General features: G+C 39.9%; 2 protein-coding genes across 2 annotated transcripts in view; one reads left to right on the forward strand and one right to left on the reverse strand.

The window, feature by feature from the left end:
- The window catches only part of HDAC1 (histone deacetylase 1), a 279,346-nt gene extending 275,611 nt beyond the window's left edge, over positions 1–3,735 (reverse strand). Inside the window, exon 1 of the mRNA XM_067135243.2 lies at positions 3,479–3,735. Coding sequence (XP_066991344.1) covers positions 3,479–3,527 — 49 coding nt within the window. The 5' untranslated portion in view covers positions 3,528–3,735. The remainder of the gene's footprint in view (positions 1–3,478) is intronic.
- A 1,165-nt stretch (positions 3,736–4,900) lies between these two features.
- Positions 4,901–23,869, forward strand: part of Src64B (Tyrosine-protein kinase Src64B) — a 367,972-nt gene continuing 349,003 nt past the window's right edge. Inside the window, exon 1 of the mRNA XM_068225019.1 lies at positions 4,901–5,396. The gene's annotated coding sequence lies outside the window, so the exon portion shown is untranslated. The remainder of the gene's footprint in view (positions 5,397–23,869) is intronic.

The following is a 23,869-nucleotide window of genomic DNA, read 5'->3' on the forward strand; positions in this document are numbered from 1 at the left end:
ATGGTATGCACTAGCCTTGCGTCTTGGTAGGTGTGCTAAGGGCGAAACGCAGGCAGCCAAGAATGAGTTAGCTGGAAAATTTATAATGTCCAATAACGGACCATTATATTGGTATTATAAATTTATTCATTCAGGACAAATATTTCATGTTCCCTATGGGAATCAACATCTATATTAAGCTCTCCAGTTCCGTGAAAATGTTTTTGCATCCATATTGTAACTTTTATCTAAAGGCTATTATGCAACAAAGTAGGCCCTACAAATTTCCAACTCGGAAATAGGCTATACCAACAAAAACTTTTTTTTGCTAGTTGCTTTACATCGCACCGACACAGATAGGTCTTATGACAACGATGGGATAGGAAAAGACTAGAAGTTGGAACGAAGCGGCCGTGGCCTTAATTAAGGTACAGCACCAGCATTTGCCTGGTGTGAAAATGGGAAACCATCTTCAGGGCTGCCGACAGTGGGATTCGAACCCAGTATCTCCCAGATGCAAGTTCACAGCCGCATGCCCCTGACCGCATAGCCAACTCACCCAGTAAAAGGAAAAGAAAAAAATGTAAGTTTGATTTAAATTCTAGTAAAGAGACGTTACCGTTGCTCACTTCAAGTGAAGTTTATAATAAAATTGCTACGTTGGAACAAGTAAAGCAGGGCTTTGTGATGGTTGAGGTTGTTAGATATAATTATCGGGTTTTGAACAGTTCAAGCATCAGGATACTGATGAAGAATGTAGTTAATAACTCCGAGTGGAGTTTAAACACAATTTTAAAAATAGTATAGAGATGTTTCTGCTGCTTAGAAAGGGTGGGGTTTATAATAATATAAAAATGGTTACACTGTTGTAACTCTCGTGCGAAGAGATAAAACTGTAGTCTCGGAGTTATTAACTACATTCTTGAAGTGAGCAACGGTAACGTCTCTTTACTAGCTTTAATATGTTTTAATACTCCATTTGGAATTTTCAACTACAATTTTTCTTTTATCATTATTCCAATGCCCTTAACCTCCACAGGACGCCACTTTACAAGGTTTAATGTAATAATACGTTTTTATAAAATTACCAGTATGCAATTTGTTACCAATTTTTAAACAAGGACATCCACGAAAATGTATAAATTTTACGACTATTTGTTTTTTAAGACTTTATTAAGGCTTCATTTTAAGAATATCATAACTATTGTTAACCATTTGCTCACCATTTGAAGCACATTTCCAACATCATCCTCACGTTCATATGTAATTTTAATACAATTAGGTACCTGATTAATTATCTTTCAGATTGAGATTACGGCTGAAGATGCCCTTAATTAAAGGGCAAAACATATCCTATAATTTTATTCAAGATTTAATTTCTTAATTAAAATCTCTATTTATGTATTGAATACGTGGAATACATAAATTTTAATATTTATTTGACTTCAAGGCCTACAATGTCGAAAGCGCATAACATTGATCAACAATAACATTACATTGATCATTGTTTGTGGTGATGTTCTTTGCCTCTTATGCCGACACTCAACTCCGATAGATGGGATTATTGCTGCGTACCGAGTAAAACAGCCTGACTAAATATTGGCGGGAAATAGCTGGGGAGTTGGATAACTTTCTTCTTTAGCATGCCATTCCTCAAATTCATACATTTTCTGATACTGCTAGTACGTAACACACTGTTTAACCATAGTATTCCAGCTATTCGATCTCTACTCTGACGCGCTGTTTTGAATGAGCAGTGTGCACACTTAAGGCAGAGGCTCTCTTAGTAGTAGTAGTATGAACTGGTCTAGAATTACAATTTAGGCCTATTACAAATTATAGTACCACAATTCACTAAATAATTCAAATTTCAACCCTGAAAAGAGCCGTTTCTTAAGAAAAGCTTCTTCTTCTGCACGTTTATTAAATCTACATTCATTTTATTCCAACTTAGCAGCAAAGATGGGTTTTCTCCCATGGCTTGGAGGAAAAAATTGCCTCCATGTCAGATAGTTTTTTTCCCCCGCCAGTGTAGTGAATTGAGATTTTCCAACTCATCGGATACTCCTAGGAATCAGATAAATAAATGGGCATAGTTTTGCCCTGGGAGTCTCCACTATTCAACACCCCCCACCCACCCCCTGCGATAAAAACGAAGAGTTTTCACGGTTCACGGATGTCTGCGGCCTGGTCATTCAAGCTCTGGAACTCTGGACTTTTAGATCGGCAGCGTAGTATTTTTCGTTAAAAGTGAGAAAATGTTAGTTTTTTAATTTGATTGAGAATTTCATATGAAAGCACTGCTTTTAATCGCGCCATTCCTGCTCACAGTCATCGTAATGACCTATGTTCAATTTGGTTGGGAAAACTACTAACAGAGTCTTTCTGAGGATCTAAAAAGGCAGATGGAGAGTGAGTGTCTGCCATTATAATGAAAACTCCCCAACCTATTTGTGATTGATGGTAGGCAAAGGGGCCTACAATTAATTCCCTAATCCAGTCTTCATATGAGAAAAGGAGTTTGGTGACTTTCCGATGCGTTTCTAGGGTAACGTTAAGAGCTATGCAATTTAATACTATCTTGCTCACAACGTGAACACTACCTAACCTAGAATGCTGTATACATTATAGAATTCCGTAGCAAAGCACGGGTACATCAGCTCGTATTCATTATTACTTGGTACTGAATATAGAATTTTACCTGATAAAAATTAATAGTAGAAAATTTTAGTTTGATTTAACTTCAACTTCTGAAACTATTGTCGCATTTCAAACCAGAAAAAGCTAATTTACTGTTGCAGATCAATTCAGCATAAGATAACTAATTATCTTATGTACCAATATATATAGGCTATATATTCCATTCCATACTTGAATGCATTCGTAAACAATGCAAAATGGGATGTGATGTGTGTGCACTAAAAGGCTATTCACATTAATTGACATTTGTAAACTGTAATTTATTACCCAATGCACACTGTGTGCATTTCTCTTTAGTAATAAAGTAATAGGTACTAAATTTATAAATATATTATTACTCAGTTATCACATTAACGTGGATGGCTCAGGAGTCAATGTGCACCCCTCTCGCCCAATAAATAGTCTATACAATAACCCATGTCTTTTCCATATAATCATCTCAGCACAAAAACTACTCAGAGTGCTTTTCCAAGCAAACTATCATGAAATTCAAGTCAGGCATGATGCTAACAACTAATGCACTTCTTCTGAACTTCAGCGACCAAGATATTCACAAATCATTCAAGACGACTAATACAACAGAATCGCAAAGAAAAAAAAAAGATGCCTGATGTGAATATTTTCAAGAATAATATCACATTTTAAAAATAAAACTGGGTCATTTTGACAGCAACAAATGCTTTACAAAAATCGCATGACATAGGGTCTCGCTGCACTACCGGAAATTAAGCAGAATTAATTTTCATATTTTTAGATGGTAACAAAAATTTCTTACAAAACAATTAGTTGCAATACTTACTATCATAATAATAACACACGCGTTTTTTACTATGGGGTTGTGTTGTCATATTTAAATCTTCCAAACACTTCAAAAGTCAAGCACGAAAATATTTACATCCACCACCGCGTTGAGTGAAATCAGCCTTCTTGATTACTTTGACATATACATAGCCCTAAATTACTAGATATCTGAGTGTATGATCATACACAATTCTGAGGTCGAAGAAATAAAGTTTTGAGTTTTCATAAACTTTTCAATTTACTTTGAGTTTCAAGAAACAATCACATGCTGAGCGAATTTCAAACTGAATATATATAAAGAGTGCTAACTGCAATGAGCAGGCTAAATGAGAGAAACGCCATTGCATTTCATGGGCCGTGATTTAAGCTTCGATGGCTAGCGGTGAAGAGAGAGAGTCTATCCTTCATAGAAGATATACAGGCCTATTTTCAATGTTTGGTTCAGAATCTGTTGTAACAGACAATATGAAGTAAATTTTACGAATGAAATAGATTAACATGGAAAAGGTACAGAATAGATAATAAATTCAATTTCTATATTTGAAGCATTCATGACTAAATGAGCCGACAACAAATACTGTTTATGGGGATCTCAATAATGGAGAATGTTTCTGGCTAGGGTCCAAAAATGGCAGTTGATTTCTACTTAAAATCATAATTATATCCTGTCCTGGGTGAACTACACCTTGTTGTTTTGTATATTCATGGTAAGTTTTGTACGAGGATGTTTTCGAATAAATGTGCATCTGGGTGCACCCAGGTTTGGACTTTAGAGGAAATTCGTAACCTATACTTTATGATTGACAAGCGAAAATACCAACAAGGTTTGATTATATTATTATGCTGGAGACTTAATACCTTAAGGTTGCACTCTGAGACCCACCTTTCATTCATACAGAACTTTCCTGCACGAGTAACATAATGAATACCTGCATTTAACATTAATACAAATTTGCAGGTACGAAACATTTTCTTCTTTTGAATTTTAATTTTGCAACAAACATAACTACCGTACTTCTAACATTTGAAATTAAAATTATCATTTACATATTTCAATACAGCAAAATTGTACAATTAGTACACTGAAAGGTATGGGTTAAGATTTTGCTTGATTACTGGCTTTAAAATTTTATTGTACTTATATAGCGACTTCAGCCACTTCACTGGAGTAAGTAAATCTGAACAATAGACAAATATTGATGTCGTGTATGAAATATTTATGTTACAGATAATGACAAATAAAAATAGATGATATGAGTGTTTCTTGAGCCATCGCATTCACATAAAGTGAGTCAGTTCTGAAATAAAATATTCCTTGCAGAGACAACTGAGGCAAGCAAATATTTTTATTAGCTGGTATTCGTGTACTTAAGTTAATGTTATTTAAGGGAAATAGGTGCTTACAGTTGCTGATCAGGGATTGAGTATTCGTTTCAGTTTTATTCAAAGAAAAGACCGCCATGTAATGCCTCAGGAATACGTTATACTATCCTGTCGACTCCTCTTCCGTCTGACTCCAACCGTCGTTTGTTATTATTTATATCCAATATGATCAACAACCATATTCTAAAACATGTGAACTACGTCTGGAAGCTGTGATAACTATTATTAACAGGAATAGAGCTTCAAAAGTGTTTAAAACTCTACTTTACACAAAGGTTCTCCTTTAATAATCGTATTTCTTTGTACCATCTCATCTTGTGCAGGGAAATATTACATTTAGGGAATTGGCAGCAGTGGTTCGAATTAATGGTTGAAGATGAAGTTTGTTGACTGTCAGTTTACAGCAGACTTGTTTAAAGTTGAGGTGTAGGTGAATGTGAATGGTGTTCTGTGATGATGAGTGGTGTGTTGTTTTGTTTTTGTATGACATATATTAGTTACACAAATGGATTTCAGTCAATATAGTCTCTAAGGTAAGCTTACAGTGTTCTGACATTTGTTGACAATTTTGTAGCAAGTGTTCGAATGTCAGTGCCACCATTAACTGATTATTAAGTGTCATTGACATTGAGTAAATATTGCAAAACAAAATAATAGTCTTGTTTTCGGTAGGTGGCAGTGGTGTTCACATTTATATCTACTTAGTGGTTTGGGTTCATAAAACCTCATTGATCCTTGTTATTAGGGGCATTATAGTATATCGCCATCAACTGTCGAAATCTTTCATAGTCACGTTTAAATTTTGTTCTGGGTCGGACAACCTGTCACTGATACTTGATTTTAAGTATTAATATTTCCCTGACTTAACCTTTTTCAGAACATGATAAAGGACATAGAAAATTAAGTAGAATGCTGTTGATATAATTATTGAAATGTTTCGTTTTTAAAAGAGAATGTCGATTGTAATAGGCCTGCTGTTGTTCGTCCTGCTGTTGTTTTAGATTTTCGATTCGTTTACGTGTCAGGTCTTCTATTGGGTGCTATTTCTGTTCAGTACACTGTTTTCAGTTTCTTTAATAGTAGGTAAAGGAAACGAAATTGAGTTATAGAAAGAGATGCCTGTTGAATAAAGACATTTCAAATTTTTTGTCAGTTTTGGTAATTAATGTACATATCGATTGGAGAGTACACTTTTACGATAATTATTGTTTCGGACGGCTGGACCACGTTATCCTCGAGCTTGAACATTTGCCCATTGACGTTTGGTCCATTCTCGATGTTGTTTCTTCCTTTCTTCTGTCCGCTTGTTGCCTTATACATTATTGTTATTATTCTCATCTCTCGAAATCTGTGACTTGTTATAGATTTTCCGTTTCAGATACAAACTATAAAATACCTGTGTATAGAATTCGAAACAAATTTTATTTTCGGGTATATGTACCTACAGGGTTCCACTGCTCCAAAAGGCCTATGTATGGTGGAAAAATACAATGTAATGTACGATGATGTACTTAAGTTTATGAGCCTTATAATATAACGTTTTCTGTGAGCTTGCTCTCTGGAGATAGTGGGTTCGAACCGCACTGTTCTCAGCCCTGAAGATGGTTTTCCGTGGTTTCCTATTTTCACTACGGGCAAATGCTGGGGCTGTACCTTTATTAAGGGCACACGTCTGTGAAGACCACAGTAAAATAATGGTAAATCACTGTTTTTTGCCATCATAATTTGGATAGAAATACTTACTCTAAGTGGACAAGGATTATCAGGTGCAATGAATTAGCATTGTAGATTGTTATTAGCTTATTAGTTACTGGTTGCATTTTATGGTTGTTTTTATTACTGTTTATTCCTTGCGATGTATTTTAAGGCTACAATAATTCACTTCGAGCTGTCGGAAGGGTAAACTCGGAAACTACTAATGTGACATGAATTATTCTTACGCCTACTATTCCTATCGTCTAGCTACATACCGGTATCGTCATTGTATAGTTCGTTTTTAAGATAATTGCATACTGAAACGGTGTGCCGAATTTCATTTTTTATTCTAAAAAGTGCACATTTACAGGAGAGCAATTCAAAATAAAAAATATATAAGTCCAATATCCCAGTAACCATTAATGAGGGACCAATGGAATTTATCACACTGTTTAATGTGTAATCGTGTTGATTATAAACTACAATCATAAATGTAGCTCTTTATTTATGAAAAATAGGCCATAAATTATTCCAACAAAATTTGAGAAAATTCAAATAGCAATATTTCAAATTTTCCTACAAAAGCTATTATACAAATATGATTGAAGTCTACTTTATACCTACATGCTGTAGGGCAGTAAGTGTAAAAATAGAATTCATGTCTCATGAATAATTCCCAAGTTTACTCTTTTGACAGCTGGGAGTTTGAATTTACAGTCTTAAAATTCATCGCAAAGAATAAACTGCCATCAAAAAATTAACCACGAAGTAACTTAATACCAGTAAATAAGGATCCTGGTGTGTATAAGCAATTCGATGAATAACTATAACAGATGTATACACAGGAGGCTTATACACGGTTTACTAGTAACGAATTTCTCATAAACGGTGTATAAACTTTGTATAAAAGTTATACACCGTTTATTAGTAAAGGTGCGTTTTCCAAGGTGCGGTTGTAACCGCAACCGTGACTGTAGCCGCACGGCGACAGCAGTCTCCATCTCCGCGCATGCGCAGTTTTAATTTGGTCTGCGACTCGCTGCGATTGCGGCTTGAGCCGCCACACTGGTGCAGTGAGCAGTGCTGGCGGCCGCAGTCTCGGCGACGGAAGTGACTATTGCTCAACACCACCTCCGCAAGCATTCTCCTCTGTCAATCAAGGGCCGATAAAAGCCGAGCCGTGCTCAGATGTAAACAGTCTTGATAACTTGTCAAGATTACTGGGTCATAATTTGTCGGAATGAATATACAGTGTAATATGTACTTTTACATAAAATGCAAATCCCACTCTGCAATTATCATTTTTATGCATTTTTATTGATTCCTTCATTCCCTAGATTACACCGATGGAATGGCATGTAAGTAATTGACATATTGGTGCAATTAATGTTGTGTCACTCAATTAAGTTGCGGGTTTGTTAAACTTGAAGTTTACCGGGACAGTTGACCGTGCTGTTAGGGCCGCGCAGCTGTGAGCTTGCATCGGGGAGGTAGTGGGATCGAATCCCACTATCGGCAGTCCTGAAGATGGTTTTCCGTGATTTTCTATTTTTACACCAGGCAAATGCTGGGGCTGTACCTTAATGAAGCCACGGCCGCTTCCTTCTAGCTGCTAGGCCTTTCCTATGCCATCGTCGCCATAAGACCTATCTGTGTCGGTGCGACATAAAGCCAGTAGCAAAAAAATCTTGAAGTCTATTACGACCACAGATTTACTGATCGTTGTCTTACTGTAAAAACACTTATCCAGCTGAGCTAAGCACTGTTGAAATAAGATTAAAATATCCGTACCTGAGAGTGAGTGCAAGTTTCTCAGCTGGGCTGATAGGCTTCTTGTACCGATTGCACGGGGTTTTCAAAAATTCACTTTTTAAAAGTTAGAGAATATAACTAAACACTCAGTCTGAAATACTTCCTGAACTTTGTCTCATCACTTAAAAGATGCCTGTTAATGAAATTGTTATAGCGTCCTTCCTCATAGCGCGATGCAAATATACTGTTGACTTTCCTTCTTCTCGGGCCGAGATACCACGTTAACAATTCCTCTTCTTCTTCTTTCTTTTTCCATTAAAATGTCAAGGAAAGCTCTGCCACTAACGAAATCGCCCCTGCTCTCGTCCATTTCTGACGGACTGGACTCCGCGACTGGCGGCTTGAGTCGTGTCTAAGAAAACACCCCATGTGCCCGTCGCTTGCGGTTGCTGTCGCCAACGTATATGGCGACCCCAGTCGTTGCGGCTCTGGCCCCACGTGCCCGTCGCTTGCGGTTGCTGTCGCCATATACGTTGGCACAGCAGCCGCAAGCGACGGGCACGTGGGGTGTTTTCTTAGACACGACTCCAGTGCGCAGTCCAGTCCGTCAGTAATGGACGAGAGCACGGGCGATTTCGTTAGTGGCAGGGCTTTCCTTGACATTTGAATGGAAGAAGAATTGTTAATGTGGTATCTCGGCCCGAAAAGAAGGAAAGTCAACAGTATATTTGCATCGCACTATGAGGATGGACGCTGTAACCATTTAATTAACAGGCATCTTTTAAGTGATGAGACAAAGTTCAGGAAGTATTTCAGACTGAGTGTTTAGTTATATTCTCTGTTCTCTGAAATTTTGAAAACCCCGTGCAATCGGTTCAAGAAGCCTATCAGCCCAGCTGAGAATCTTGCACTCACTCTCAGGTACGGATATTTTAATCTTATTTTAACAGTGCTTAGCTCAGCTGAATAAGTGTTTTACAGTGAGACGAAACGATCAGTAAATCTGTGGTCTAATAGACTTCAACATTTTTTTGCTACTGGCTTTATGTCGTACCGACACAGATAAGTCTTATGGCGACGATGGCATAGGAAAGGCCTAGGAGCTAGAATGAAGTGGCCGTGGCTTCATTAAGGTACAGCCCCAGCATTTGCCTGTTGTAAAAATGGAAAATCACGGAAAACCATCTTCAGGACTGCCGATAGTGGGATTCGATCCCACTATCTCCCCGATGCAAGCTCACAGCTTCGCGGCCCTAACAGCACGGTCAACTGTCCCGGTAAACTTCAAGTTTAACAAACCCGCAACTTAATTGAGTGACACAACATTAATTGCACCAATATGTCAATTATTTACATGCCATTCCATCGGTGTAATCTAGGGAATGAAGGAATCAATAAAAATGCATAAAAATGATAATGCAGAGTGGGATTTGCATTTTATTTAAAAGTACATATTACAATGTATATTCATTGCTATAAATTATGACCCAGTAATCTTGACAAGTTATCAAGACTGTTTACATCTGAGCACGGCTCGGCTTTTATCGGCCCTTGATTGACAGAGGAGAATGCTTGCGGAGGAGGTGTTGAGCAATAGTCACTTCCGTCGCAGAGACTGCGGCCGCCAGCACTGCTCACTGCACCAGTGTGGCGGCTCAAGCCGTAATCGCAGCAAGTCGCAGACCAAATTCAAACTGCGCATGCGCGGAGATGGAGACTGTTCTCGCTGTGCGGCTACAATCGCCGTTGCGGCTACAGTCGCACCTTGGAAAATGCACTTTTTAAGACGGTGAGCTAATAACAGAGTACATATGCACACACAGATATACTGTATATAATTTATCCTATATTAGCCGGCGCTGCTCGTGCATTTTATTGATTGTTTACCCTAGGTATTTTATTATCTGTTATTTATGTGTGAAGCACATTTTTGTAGATTTCGTTATTGTAATGGTGACTGATATCACCCCCCCCCCTTTTTTCCACCTCAACCCAGAGGGGGTGCACACACACAAATCCATAATCTGGGCCATTTTGGACTCTTTTTTTTTAATACTGAAACGACATGCGGAGAGTCACTGTTCATCTCAGAGACCCCGAAACCTATTGATTCGACAATATTTTCGATTATTTTTATATGCCACCCCCTCCCCGCCTCCACCCATAGGTTTGGCTTACCCCCACAGTACTTTTTTTTTTTCAGACAGTACTTACGTGTAGCAGAATCTCTCTTTTGTCTAGTCTACATTTACGAATGTGCCTACTTCGAACCGCAGGCCTGTATTCTGCTGTAGAATCCCTGAGCTGACATTGTCATGGTTACGGCTGATCATTTCTTCATCCGATACTTAGAACAAGATAGTGTGATGGCAATATCTCCATAACGGTTGGCTTTAGGCCCTTAAAACATGATGTTCGGATCCGTAGGGGGGAGTTTTGTTCTTTGCGTCGTGAGGCTTAAAATGAGCTTTGTACGACAAATTATATCTTCTTCTTTTCCTTCCGCTTTTCAAACACCTGTGGGTTCGCGGGTGCGAACTGTGGCGCACATGTGCATTTGGCCCTGTTTTACGGTTGGATGCCCTTCCTGACGCCAACCCTATGGTGGTTGGTAGTGTAATGTCTGAATATGAAGAGGAAAGTCTTCGGACAAACACAAACACCCAGTCCCCGGGCCTAAAGAATTTATCAGCGATGATTAAAATCCCCGAGCCGGCCGGGAATCGAACCCGGGACCCTCTAAACCGAAGGCCTCAACACTGACCATTCAGCCAATGTTGTGCTGCGACAAAGTTATGTTTCGTCCATATTGGCTTATAATGACTTATCGACAAATTTTTGATACCTTGGGTTACATTATGTCTGTTTTCGTAGGGATCTCGAATTGTTTTGAAAATAAAATACAATCCATGTTACTCACTGTTGATGTTTTCTATAGGAGAAGGAATTTTTAAAACATGGCCCTGAGCACACTGTGGGTGGGGGCGGTAGATTACATCGACGATATCCGCTGTATTTGATGCTACTGAACAGGCAATCAAGGGGACTCGCAAATTTGAGCCTGGGTTGGCTACCACGGTTCTCCTAGCTGAGTCTGTCTTTCTTTTCACTTGTTGGGCTCCTCATGCTATCTTTTTTCTTCATAATTTGTTCTCTCCTGATCCTGACGGTATTACGTTTGTGAGACCTAGAAAGACTTTCATTTCCATGCCGTGCCCCTTATCTTTATTTTTCTGATGCCTTCATTCTTCGAAGGGTCGGTCCTCTTTTTTCTCCGAGTAGTGTTAAAAGAGTGGTAGTGATTATTGTTTTAAGATGAAGTACAGCTAGGCAACCATCTATATAACACTGATCAGAGAGAAAAAATGGACGGGATACACTTGTTAAGAGAGGATGGTTGCCTGGTTGTACTTCCTCTTACAACAGTAATCACTAATCACCTACACTCCACCCCCACCCCGACACACACACTTTGAAATTTAAGTAATGTAGGCCTACTAAGTTATATCAGCAGTTTGCCTGCGCGTGGGAGGTTAAATATGGTAATGGCAAATACAGTCTCTAATGTTCTGTATTTGGTAATGCATACTCCCGACGTCGGTTGCCAGGCACTTTTGGCTTTGTGCAAGGTGGGCGAACTGCTGTTCCACACATTGGGGAGGAAAAAAAAAAAAAAAGTATTCGACGCAAGAGCCTTTGATCTGTTGAAGTATGCGTCTATTTAAAGCTGCTCGGTTCCGAGATGAGCAGTCTAAATCCCACCGCGCTCTATATTATTCGGTTGACCGAGCTCGATAGCTGCAGTCGCTTAAGTGCGGCCAGTATCCAGTATTCGGGAGATAGTAGGTTCGAACCCCACTGTCGGCAGCCCTAAAAATGGTTTTCCGTGGTTTCCCATTTTCACACCAGGCAAATGCTGGGGCTGTACCTTAATTAAGGCCACGGCCGCTTCCTTCCCACTCCCAGCCCTTCCCTGTCGCATCGTCGCCATAAGACCTATCTGTGTCGGCGCAACGTAAAGCAACTAGCAAAAAGAAAAAAAAAATGATTCGGTTCTGACCTTCACTTATCCCATATGATACCTCATTAACTCATTATTAATTATGTTATCAACCCGTCCCTGTCCATGACCCCACTCAGCCATCTTCATTCTTCATAGAGTCGGACCTTTCCTTTCTTAGTAATAATGCTGCCATTGATGCTTTCACGGCCCGTACTTATAGACATGATATAGGCTTTAGGGCTTATGCCGTGTCAAGAAAATAAGGTGAAATTCTTTACGTTTCGCAGAGAACTATGCTCTGCGTCATCAGAAAAAATCTTTACCTTCCTCGAGAAAGGCTTCTAAAACAATGAGCTATGAATTCAGACAGCCTACGCTATAATAAAAGGCCTAGACAAGCCGACACATTTTTGGGCGAACAAAGTAGTTCAGGCAATTGCCTCTTGGATCGCGTTTATGTTCTGTTCTCATGTTCTGTCTGAATCCTTATATTGTAGATTCATACATTAACGCGAAATAATACATTTTTATTATCATTATGCCAGGTGTGAATCAGATATAAATATATAAAACAACTTAGAACACACTACACTTGATATATTTCTTTCATTTATCACTTGATTATCACACAAGAATAAAGGATAGGGAAATAGGCCTAAATAGAAGTACTCACAAGATTTTTCCTTATTTCTATAATGTCAACACTTTTCTGCTCGGAGGCTTGCTCTTGAATTTGTTTAATAAATCACAGTCTTTAGTCTCTTTCTTTGCATTAGTATCAAGAACAGGCCTGAAAAATTTTGTAAGTATAACGTATGTGATGTGTGCTTGATCACAGTCGCGGCACTGAAACGTCTCTTTAAACTTAGGAGCGGTGAGTAATTTCAGCTTTCGGACAAGGTTACATTTTCCGAGATATCCTAACGCCCGCGTTGTAAATATTAATACATTTTAAGAAGAAGATGAATTTGCGCCGGCACTTTGTCGCGGAGCAGAATTCCCCTCACTGTACTTACACTGTAATCTGATTCGACAAAATGCAAGCTACATATTCTGGAGTTATCATTAGGAGCCCAAAGAGATCCTTTTCTGCTGCCCTGTCGAGAAATAGCAAGCCTCCATTTGTCCCCTAAACTCGGATCTTTAGGAAAAAGATGAAAATTTATATTTGTGTACATTTCTTAGCTGTGTCAGATGTGCAGTTAGGCACGCAACAATAAACCACCTTAACCCACAAAATGGAAAGAGACACTTGACGGCAATTGGACCCAGGGGCTCTGAAATTTGGATCGTGGGTTGGCGACCACGGGGCCCTTAGCTGAGTCCTGGCATTTCTTCCACTTGTGCCAGGCTCCTCACTTTCATCTATCCTATCCGACCTTCCTTGGTCAACTCTGGTTCTTTGCCGACCCCGACGCTATTAGGTTTCCGAGGGCTAGGGAGTCTTTCATTTTCACGCCCTTTGTGGCCCTTGTCTTCCTCTGGCCGATACTTTCATTTTCCGAAGTGTCTGGTCCCTTCCAGTTTCTCTCTCTGATTAGTGTTATACAGAGGATGGTTGCCTAGTTGTACTTCCTCTTAAAACAGTAATCACCACCACCACCTTCACGGTAATTTGGAAGCACATAACTAAACAAATGTTAAGTGCATCTCAGCAACCATCGATATATTGCAAATTGCGACACCAAATAAATTAAAAAACGACAAAACTCTTCATATTTCATTTTAGATAAGGCCTTTCCTTATAAAACGAAGTTTAATATGTTATTTCTTCTCATGAAATATGTTGCAGTAACACACGTAATCATCGAATTCGCGCCAAAAAGCAGAACATAAACGCGAACCTAGCGGTGGAAAAGAGAAAAACTATTACCCCGCTTTTAATGCAAGAAATTGGCTCTCTGTCGAGGCCTTCCAGTATCTAGTAGGCTTTGACATTACCCAATAGAAGTGGAAATGGTACGTTCATTCGTCACCAGATGGCTCCTCGGACGCGGTACAGCGCTAGCGTTCGAAGCGGAAGCTGACGGAACCATCAGAACCAGTCTGAGAGGGTCTCATAACATAACACGTGTACGCACATATGAAGGTATGATATTGACGGAAGTCTGGAATGAAACATCTGGCGATGAGGAACGTACGAATTTGGGAAACACCAAATCGAAATATCAATAGTGAAGGGACCGGGAAGGGAACTACCTACGTAAATCCTTAATGGCTGGCAACCAGGTATTAATTGATAGCCAGTGTCCCTGTTGAAATGATCAGGATGTCTACGTATTTCCACAGCTTCCCGTATAATCCTGGATCTATAGTTCATGTGTCAGTAAGAGCTCGATTATCTTGGAACATGACATCATGACTCGACGATAGAGCGTACTCAGCTATTGCTGATTTGTCTGGCTAGTTGACACGAATATTGCGTTCGTGTTCCTTGATACGAGTACCAATGGACCGGCTTGTTTGGCCAATGTATACCTTACCGCAATTACAGGGAATTTCGTATACCCCAGGATGTAAACGTGGGGACAATTTGTCCTTGGTTTTACCCAGACTGTGAGCAGTTTTAGTGATGGTGCTAAGCACTGTTTTTATATTGTGTTTGCGGAGGACCTTGGCAGTTTGATCTGTGGCGTTATGAATGTAAGGCAGATAGGCAGTTCCCTTCACTTCTACCTTCTGTGAGCTTTGCTTGGTCGGTTCTCTGAGATGCAGGGCTGTATGAATCGGCAAATCGCTGTAACCATTGCCCTTGAACGTGACTTTGAGCGTGCCCATCTCCACTTGGATGTTTGATGGCTAAACATCTGTCCCCGGGGGACGCTGTGCCACCTACATTATATGGATTTCCTAAGATCCATAAAAATGATGTTCCCGTCAGACCTATTGTTAGTGCGATAGGTTCTCCTACGTATGCTCTAACTAAATACGTAAGCAAACTGCTTCAGCTACACATAGGACGTACTGAAACATACGTCAGGGACTCTCAGTATTTCGTCAACAAGCTGTCAACTATAACCCTTCAACCTGATGCACTTTTGGTGAGTTTCGATGTGGAGTCCTTGTTCACTAAAGTGCCGAATGACTTGGTCATGTCTCTCATTGAACACCTGTTCCCTGAGGACATTACTAAGCTATTTTACCACTGCATGACTTCCAGTTATTTCTTGTGGGGTGGGAATTTTTACGAACATACGGACGGAGTGGCTATGGGAAGTCCACTTACGCCCGTAGTGGCTAATTTCTATATGGAGCATTTTTAGGAGGAGGCTGTTGTTTCGGCGCCTGTCAAACCTATGATATGGTGGAGGTTTGTTGATGATACATTTGTGGTCTGTATAGAAGGTCCTGAGAAACTTCATCTTTTTCTAAACCACATAAATCAGCAACATCCTTCAATTAAATTCACTATGGAGATGGAGTCGGACGGATGCCTTCCTTTCTTGATGTTCTCGTAAGAAAGAAACAGGACGGCTCCTTAGGACATACCGTCTGTCGTAAACCTACCCACACAAATCGCTATCTTCATGCAAATTCTCACCACCATCCAGCACAAAAACAAGGCATTCTTACGACACTCACCAAGAGGGTGAGCCATCAAACGTCCAGGTGGAGACGGACACACTCAAAGTAGTGTTTAAGAGCCTTGGCTCATAGTTTTAGAAGCCTTTCTCGAGGACGATCGAGATTTTCTTCTGGTGACGCAGAGCACAGTTCTCTGCGAAACATAAAGAATTTCACCTTATTTTCTTGAGACGGCATAAGCCCTGAAGCCCATATCATGTCAAAAATAATGTTATTTGCTTTACGTCCCACTAACTACTTTTACGGTATTCGGAGATGCCGAGGTGTCGGAATTTAGTCCCGCGGGAGTTCTTTTACGAGCCACTAAATCTACCGACACAAGGCTGACTTATTTGAGCACCTTCAAATATCACCGGACTACCACGATCGAACCTGCCAGTTGGAGTCAGAAGGCCAGCGACTCAAGCGTCACTCAGCCCTGCTCCTCCTTTCTTTCCCTCTGATTTATCCCCAGAGAGGACTGTTGCCCAGTAGCATGTCCTCTTGAAACGACCTTCGCGCCCTTCGTGGCGCTTTCTTTCCGTAACCCTTCTAATCTTCGCAAGGTCTGGACCCTTCCTTTTTCTCTTCTAATTACTGCAAAGAGAGGTTGGTTGCCCACTTGCATTTCCCCCTGAGCAATCAACACTACCACTAGGACCGAGGAAGTAAATTGCATAGACTATTATTATCCCCTCCTCAGTCGCATAACTCTAACCTGAGTGTCGTGATCTCATGTTTACCACTGTTGTGTATGACATCAGTCCATAGATTAATTTGATACAGCTCTCCATTACATCCTATCCTGTGCTAAGCTTTTCATTTAACGTAACTACTACTTCCTACATTTACTCTAATCTGTTTGTCATATGCATACCTTGGTCTACGCATGCCGTTTCTACCGCCTATATTTCCCTCAAAAACTAACTGAATCATTCCTAAGTGCCTTAAGATGTGCCCTATCATTCTATCTCATTTTCTGGTTATGTTTTGCCAAATCGTTCTCCTTTCATCAATTCGATTCAGTATCTCTTCATTCGTGATTCGATCTAGCCATCTCACTTTCAGCATTCTTTTGTAACACCACATTTCAAAAGCTTCTATTCTCTTCCTTTCCTAGATAATCATCGTCCATGTTTCACTTCTATACAGTGCCACGTTCCAGCCGAAAGTCTTCAAATACGTCATTCTAATTCTTATATAAATCTTCAAAGTGAGCATGAGCAAATTTCTTTTTTTTTAACAAATGCCTTACTTCTACCATCATTGGTATTCTTCTACCCAAGAGACAGTATTCATTTAAGACTTGAATTCCTAATCTAATATTCCTGCATCATCTGACTGCATTCGACTTCACTCCACTACTTTTACTTCGGATGTATTTATATCTTGTACTCCTTCTCCAAGACTGTGCCCATACCATTCAGTAATGTTTTAAGATCTTGTACAAACTTAGATAAAATAACAGTTTTTCCAACTTTCTTTAAGCCCACCAATACAGAATAAAGGGCTAGGAGCGGCAAAGAAGCGGCCGTGGCCTTAAGTAAGTTACAGCCATCTTCAGGGCTACCGACAGTGGGGTTCGAACCCACTATCCCCGAATGCAAGCTCACAGCTGCGCGACCCTAACGGCCGACTCGTTCGGTAAAACATCAGCAAATCTGTTTTGATTTCGTCTCCTTGGTGTGTGACTCCTTTCCTGAATTACTCTTTGATTTCCTTTACTACCTGTTCTGTATGAACATTGGAAAGGAGGGGGACAAGCTGCAGCCTTGCCTCACTCCTTTCTGGATTGCTGCTTCTTTTTCATAGCCTTCGATTGTTATCATTGCAAATTGATTTTTGTGCAGATGGTACATCATTCTTCTTGTTCGGTATCTGATCCCGATCCCGTTCAGAATCTCAAATAGCTTGGTCCACTCAGCATTATCGAATGCTTTTTTCTAGACCTACGGATGCTGTGTATGCGAGAATTCGATCTTCTAAGATCAGACGCACTGTCAGGATTGTTTCATGTGTTCCTACATTTCTTCTGAAGTCAAACTGATCCTCTCCAAACTCAGTTTCAACTTGTCTTTACATTCTTCTGTAAATAATACATGTTAAAAATTTGCAAGCATGAGATACTAAACTAATGGTTCAGTAGTTATCACACTGTAGCACCTAATTTGTCGGGAATAGGTATAACAACATTCTGTCTAAAATCAGATTGTACTTCTCCTCTTTCATACACCTTTCACACTAAATGGAATACCTCCCCCGCCCTGCTGGTTTCTCCTAAGGCAGTCAGTATTTTTGAGGGTATGTCTTCAATTCTAGGTGCCTTGATCCTGTTTAGGTCCCCAAAGAAAGCTCTGTCGAATTTTGACCTCAACATTGGATCTCCCATTCCATCAGCATGAACTGTCTCTTCTTGTTTCAGAACTTTAAACTTCTTTCCCTTGATACAGTTGTTCAGTATGTTCCTGCCATCTTTCTGCCTTGTCTTCTTTCCTTTAAAGTGGTCTTTTATCCGAGCTCTTAATATTCATACACCTAGTTTTCTTTGATATTCCTGTATGGAGCACCTACCTTTCCTACAGCCATACAACATTCAAAATCTTTGCACTTCTCTTTCAGCCATACTTTCTGCACTTTCTATTTCATTCTTTAATCGCCTGTATTCTTTTCGACCCACCTCATTTTGTGTATTCTCGTATTTTTGCCGTTCTTCTATCAGGTCTAATATCCCTCGAGTTATACACTGATTCTTACTTGATCTTACCTTTCTTCCTAACCTTTCTTCAGCAGCCCCTACTGATCTCATTCTTCACCACTGTCCAGTGTCCACTCTTCATCTGTTGTTTCCTTCAGCCTTTCCAGTTCGTCCTTTTGCAACATGTTCCTTGAAATAATGCTTCACAATCCTTTCAACTTATCTACTGTAGATCCCATCTTGCATTCCTTCCTTCAATTTCTTTAACTGCAGATGACATTTCAGGACCACCAAAGTGTGGGTAGAGTCCACGTATGCTCCTGTGAATGTCTTGCAGTCTAACGTCGGGTTTCTGGATCTCTGCCTAATCATAATGAAGACCATTTAGTACCGTCCAGTGTCTCCAGTTCTCGTCCACATATACAGCCGTCGTTTGTGGTGTTTGAAGCAAGTACTAGCAAGGAGTAAATTATGATCAATGCAGAATTCAATTAGCCGACCTCCTCTTTAATTCCTTCGTCCCATTCCGAATTCTCCTACGGCATTTCCTTCTCTTCCTTGTTAAGAATGAAGCCATACTTTCCAGTGTCGACTTAGTTAAATGTAACATAAAACTTTCCAGTCTGTCAAACACGCAACAATTTCAATATAAATTATAACACTATAAATATACCTGTAAACATACATACTAGGTACTATACAAGGAATGGCATGTTTCGTTCTGCAAGGACATCCTCAGATTCTATCAAATCACTTAAAACATGCGTATATATATGTACAGTATTGTTTATGTTGTGTAAACTTGTCAAAGATGGTGTTTAGTGATGATATCAACAAGTATTGACAAATAATGATGGCAACATAACCAAAATTACAAACATATGGATAGAGAGAAAACAAGGTAATTACTTGCGGGGAAAAAGCCGCTGTGAAGATAACGACTGCAGAAATTCAAGCCGTCTTTGGTCTTTTGTCAGTAATTCGGAAAGCTTCCCACCTGAATTTGGATGATCTTCGGACATCAGATGATACTGGTGAGGAATTACTTCGGGCTCTAGCTGTTCAAGTTCTTACTGGGAAGTGATAGTTTTGACGATATAAACAGCGGAGTGGAATCACTTGATAAACTTGCGCCATTCCGAGAAGTGTTCAAATGTTTTTTTGGAAAACTATCAGTTTAATTGTGTAATTACAGTAGTTATGTCACGCATTGCTAGAGTAGGCAGTTAATGTGTTTTCTTGGTGATTCAATTACGTCTTACTACTTCTGTAAGATATGCATAGCTTTATAAAGAATATTTTGCCCTCATTTCCAGGGATTCCCTAGCTCTGCTTGGGGGAAATATTTCCTAGCCTCGCCCGTGGCGTTCCAAGCTTCGAGATCTCGCGAACTCGCTCCCAGACAAAGAAACGCGTGCCCACTTGATCCCTAGTCCTTCGTTCATATTCCTGTCGGGTACAATATGTTTTATAATCATCGGTGGATTTTTTTTCTTGTCAAGTATTCGTGAATAGAGGAGTTCTAGGAGACCTTTAGTAGGTTTATGTCATACCTTTTCTGGTAAAACTGTTGGCATTAATCATAACATCAATATTAACTATACGAAAACAATCGTCTTCCTAGCAAATACCGTAAGTCGTGTCGGTTTATCCTGTAAAAAAGTTGTGTTATGTAAGAAGCGAAGAGTGAACATATGTGTTTTGAATAAATTGATACTCTTGTGTGACCATAACCTCAGGCAAGTTGGCAAATATTGTTTTGATTTGGTAGGTGTTTCCTCAGTAACATCTCTAGTTAAAAACTTAACTTGCTTTAATGGTAAAGAGGCATTGAGTTATTTTTCTTCATCATCATCCTCTTTCTCTTCCTCTTGCTTTTCATTATCTTGAGGTGTTTGCATGATAAGAAAACTTGCAATAGGCTCGGACGGTGAAGTAGAATTTAAAAAATAAAAATTAAAAATTGCTTTTAAAGGTGTGCCGAGTTGCGTTTTCGAAAATAAAGCAGTATCTGCTTGAATACGTTTAAGCTATTTAAGTTTACGTTGAATATTGCTACGCGCACGGATGATACGTTGTGTAATCTTTCTGCGCGATGTTGACATGATGTCTATTTCAGGTCAGGTGCAATCTGTAACTGTTGTGCTGATGCTTTTATAATGATCAAAGCCCATGCGACACTGTCTTTATCGATAACTAAGGAGCCTTAACGTTGTGATGAAATGGCGAATAGCTTTTAGTGCCGGAAGTCTCCGAGGACAAGTTCGGATTACCAGATGTAGGTCTTTTGATTTGACTCCTGTAGGCGACCTGCGCGTCGTGATGAGGATGAAATGATGAAGACGATACATACACCCAGCCCTCGTGCCAGCGAAATTAACCAATTATGTTTAAAATTCCCGAGCCTGTTGGGAATCGATCCCGGGACCCCTGTGACCAAAGACAAGCACGCTATTTAGCCATGGAGCCGGACAACGTTGTGATAACCAACACGTAACACACAGGCGTTTAAAGTTATTGAATGCCATGTCACTGTTGACAAGATCATTATACACATCTCGCATGTTGAGCTCATCTTGTCGAAAAAGCACAATGATATTACCGAGATCATGAGAAAATTATGAAGCACATCATCTGGAGACAGTTCTTGCTTGCTCACGCACATTAATTGAAAATGTTTTAAACCAGCTTTAACTAGAATGTGCATAATAAGTTGTAGAATCGTATGCAGAGCTTGACAGAGTATTTGTCTTTTACGTATCCTGATGGTCCAGTAATGTTACAATGAATTGTAGAAGGAACCAGTGTTCCATGACGACTTTTGTTAATATTGCAACAGTACAAGGTAGATGATGTGACACTACGTCACTAACAGGTAGTGTGTCTTGCTGCTTTATAATCTTCACGCTGACTGAATAAAGATGTCGAACATGATAAATGAAGCTCGGATTTCCATGCACTATCAAATCACAAAACATGCATGCATTCATGCACTGTCATATGGCAAAACGTGCACAATAAGCTGGATAATATGCACTATCAAAATTCAGTACATTTTTAAGCATTGTACAAAAACTAATTTCTCCAGATTGTCTTGATTTAACTTCATCCGTTTATTTGTCAGTTCATTCTTAAGCACAGAAAATGGCCTACGTCACAAGAAGAGACAGGTGCATACTTAAATAAAGATGTTTGGAACAAAGTAAGGTCAAACTGTATGAGTAGTATAAGTCAGGGATTCGGCCGCCTCCTCTTCCGCAGAGGCCTCCTCCACACGGGCGGGAAATTTGAATTTTGGCGCGAGATTTGAATTTGTAAACAAAGCCACGTGCTTTTTGCCAACTGTCATCCGCCATCTTGCATCGCTAACCTCATTGCCGCCATCTTGACGGGGCTAAACCTTATAGTTACCAACTTAATCACGTGGTGGCGGACAATTTGCAAAATTCTACATGCTTTACAAAGCTACGTGCATTTTTGACAGCTGTCATCCGCCATCTTGCATCGCTAACCTCAGTGCTGTCCTCTTTATGGTACTAAACCTTATCGTGGTAGTGGGTAATTTAAAATCCACGTGCTTTTTGACAGCTGTCACCCGCCATCTTGCATCGCTTACCTCAGTGCTGCTATCTTTACGGTACTAAACCTCAACCTGGTGGTCGGAAATTTAAAATCCACGTGTTTTTTGACGGCTGTCATCCTCCATCTTGCATCGCAAACCTCTTTACTGCCCTCTTTAGGTACTACCTTTGAAATGTGGTGGTGGGTAATTTAAAATCCACGTGCTTTTTTGATAGCTGTCATTCGCCATCTTGCATCGCTAACCTTAGTGTTGCCCTCTTTATGGTACTAAACCTCAACCTGGTGGTCGGTAATTTAAATTCCATGTGCTTTTTGACAGCTGCCATCCGCCATCTTGCATCGCTAACATCAGTGCTGCCATCTTCAGCTACTACCTTTGAAATGTAGTGGTGGGTAATTGGAAAAATTCCACGTGCTTTTTGACAGCTGTCATCCGCTATCTTTAATTAACAGAGCAAACAAAACCACGTGCTTTTCTGTCGGCTGTCATCCGCCATTTTGCATCGCTAACCTTAGTGCTGCCATCTTTAGCTACTACCCTTGAAACGTGGTGGAGGGCAATTTGAAAAATTCTACTTGCTTTACAAACCCACATGCTTTTTGACAGCTGACATCCGCCATCTTTAAACAACAGAGCATCGTGCTGCCGTCTTTAGCTACTACCTTTGAAATGTAGTGGCGGGCAATTTCGACGTGATTTTTTGACAGCTGTCAGTCGCCATCTTTAACTACATGGCTTACTACTACTATGTGCACGAACTTAAAGCATAAAGAATAACTATGTGCAAAAATCTTGTGAACATAGCAGAGTGTTAACTACGTAGGTGTGGCCTTTGAACGTCACGACCACGTGCTCTTGTTGGTAAACAAAGCCACTTGCTTTTTTGACAGCTGTCATCTTGACGGACCCTAACCTCACTTTGAAGGACAATAGAGCATCGCTAACCTAACTGTTGTCTTCTTTACGGCGCTAAACCTCAAGGCTGCCACCTTATGCATGTCATAGCGCGGAATTTAAAATCTAACAACAGAACATCGCTAACCTCACTGCTGCTATCTTGACGGGGTTAAACCTTACTGTTCCTACCTTAGTTATACGCTTTTGTGTTAGTTTACTATTAATCGCTAAGCTGTTCGCATCATCAAAGTAGAGAGTAACAAGTGTATAGTAGATTTAAAGAAGAATCTGTTAGCAGAACATAAAAGTACGTAATGGAAAAACCCTATTTCTAGGTATATGTGCAAAGAGTGTGGAAAAGCATTTTCCCGAAGCTATCGCAAGAGACGTCATGAGATATCATGTAGGACAATTTTTAATGCAAACATTGTAGAAGAGAGTTCAAGAACGCATACAACGCTCAACGTCATGAAGCCGCGTGTAATGTAGCTTCAGCGAGAACAAAATACAAAGAGCTCAACCGTATTCAAGCGAACACTGATTTATATTTAAAAAGTACACCTTTGCGAGAGATTTTTAATTCTCCCTTGTTGTCTAGGCCTGCTACAAGTTCTGTTACGAAGCACAAACTTCAAGATAAAGAGAGGCAAGATCATGATTATGATAATAAGGATAATGATGTTGATCAAAATAGTAGTAAAGGGAAAGTAGAAAAAGAAGATCTTAATGTTTCATTGCCATTAGAGCTTGATGATTTACTTCATTTCCTAAGCCTACTACACGTCCTGTCGCAGTGCAAATATCTCAAGAAGAGATG

Source organism: Anabrus simplex, chromosome 1 (genome assembly GCF_040414725.1).
Source record: "Anabrus simplex isolate iqAnaSimp1 chromosome 1, ASM4041472v1, whole genome shotgun sequence".
NCBI lineage: Eukaryota > Metazoa > Arthropoda > Insecta > Orthoptera > Tettigoniidae > Anabrus > Anabrus simplex.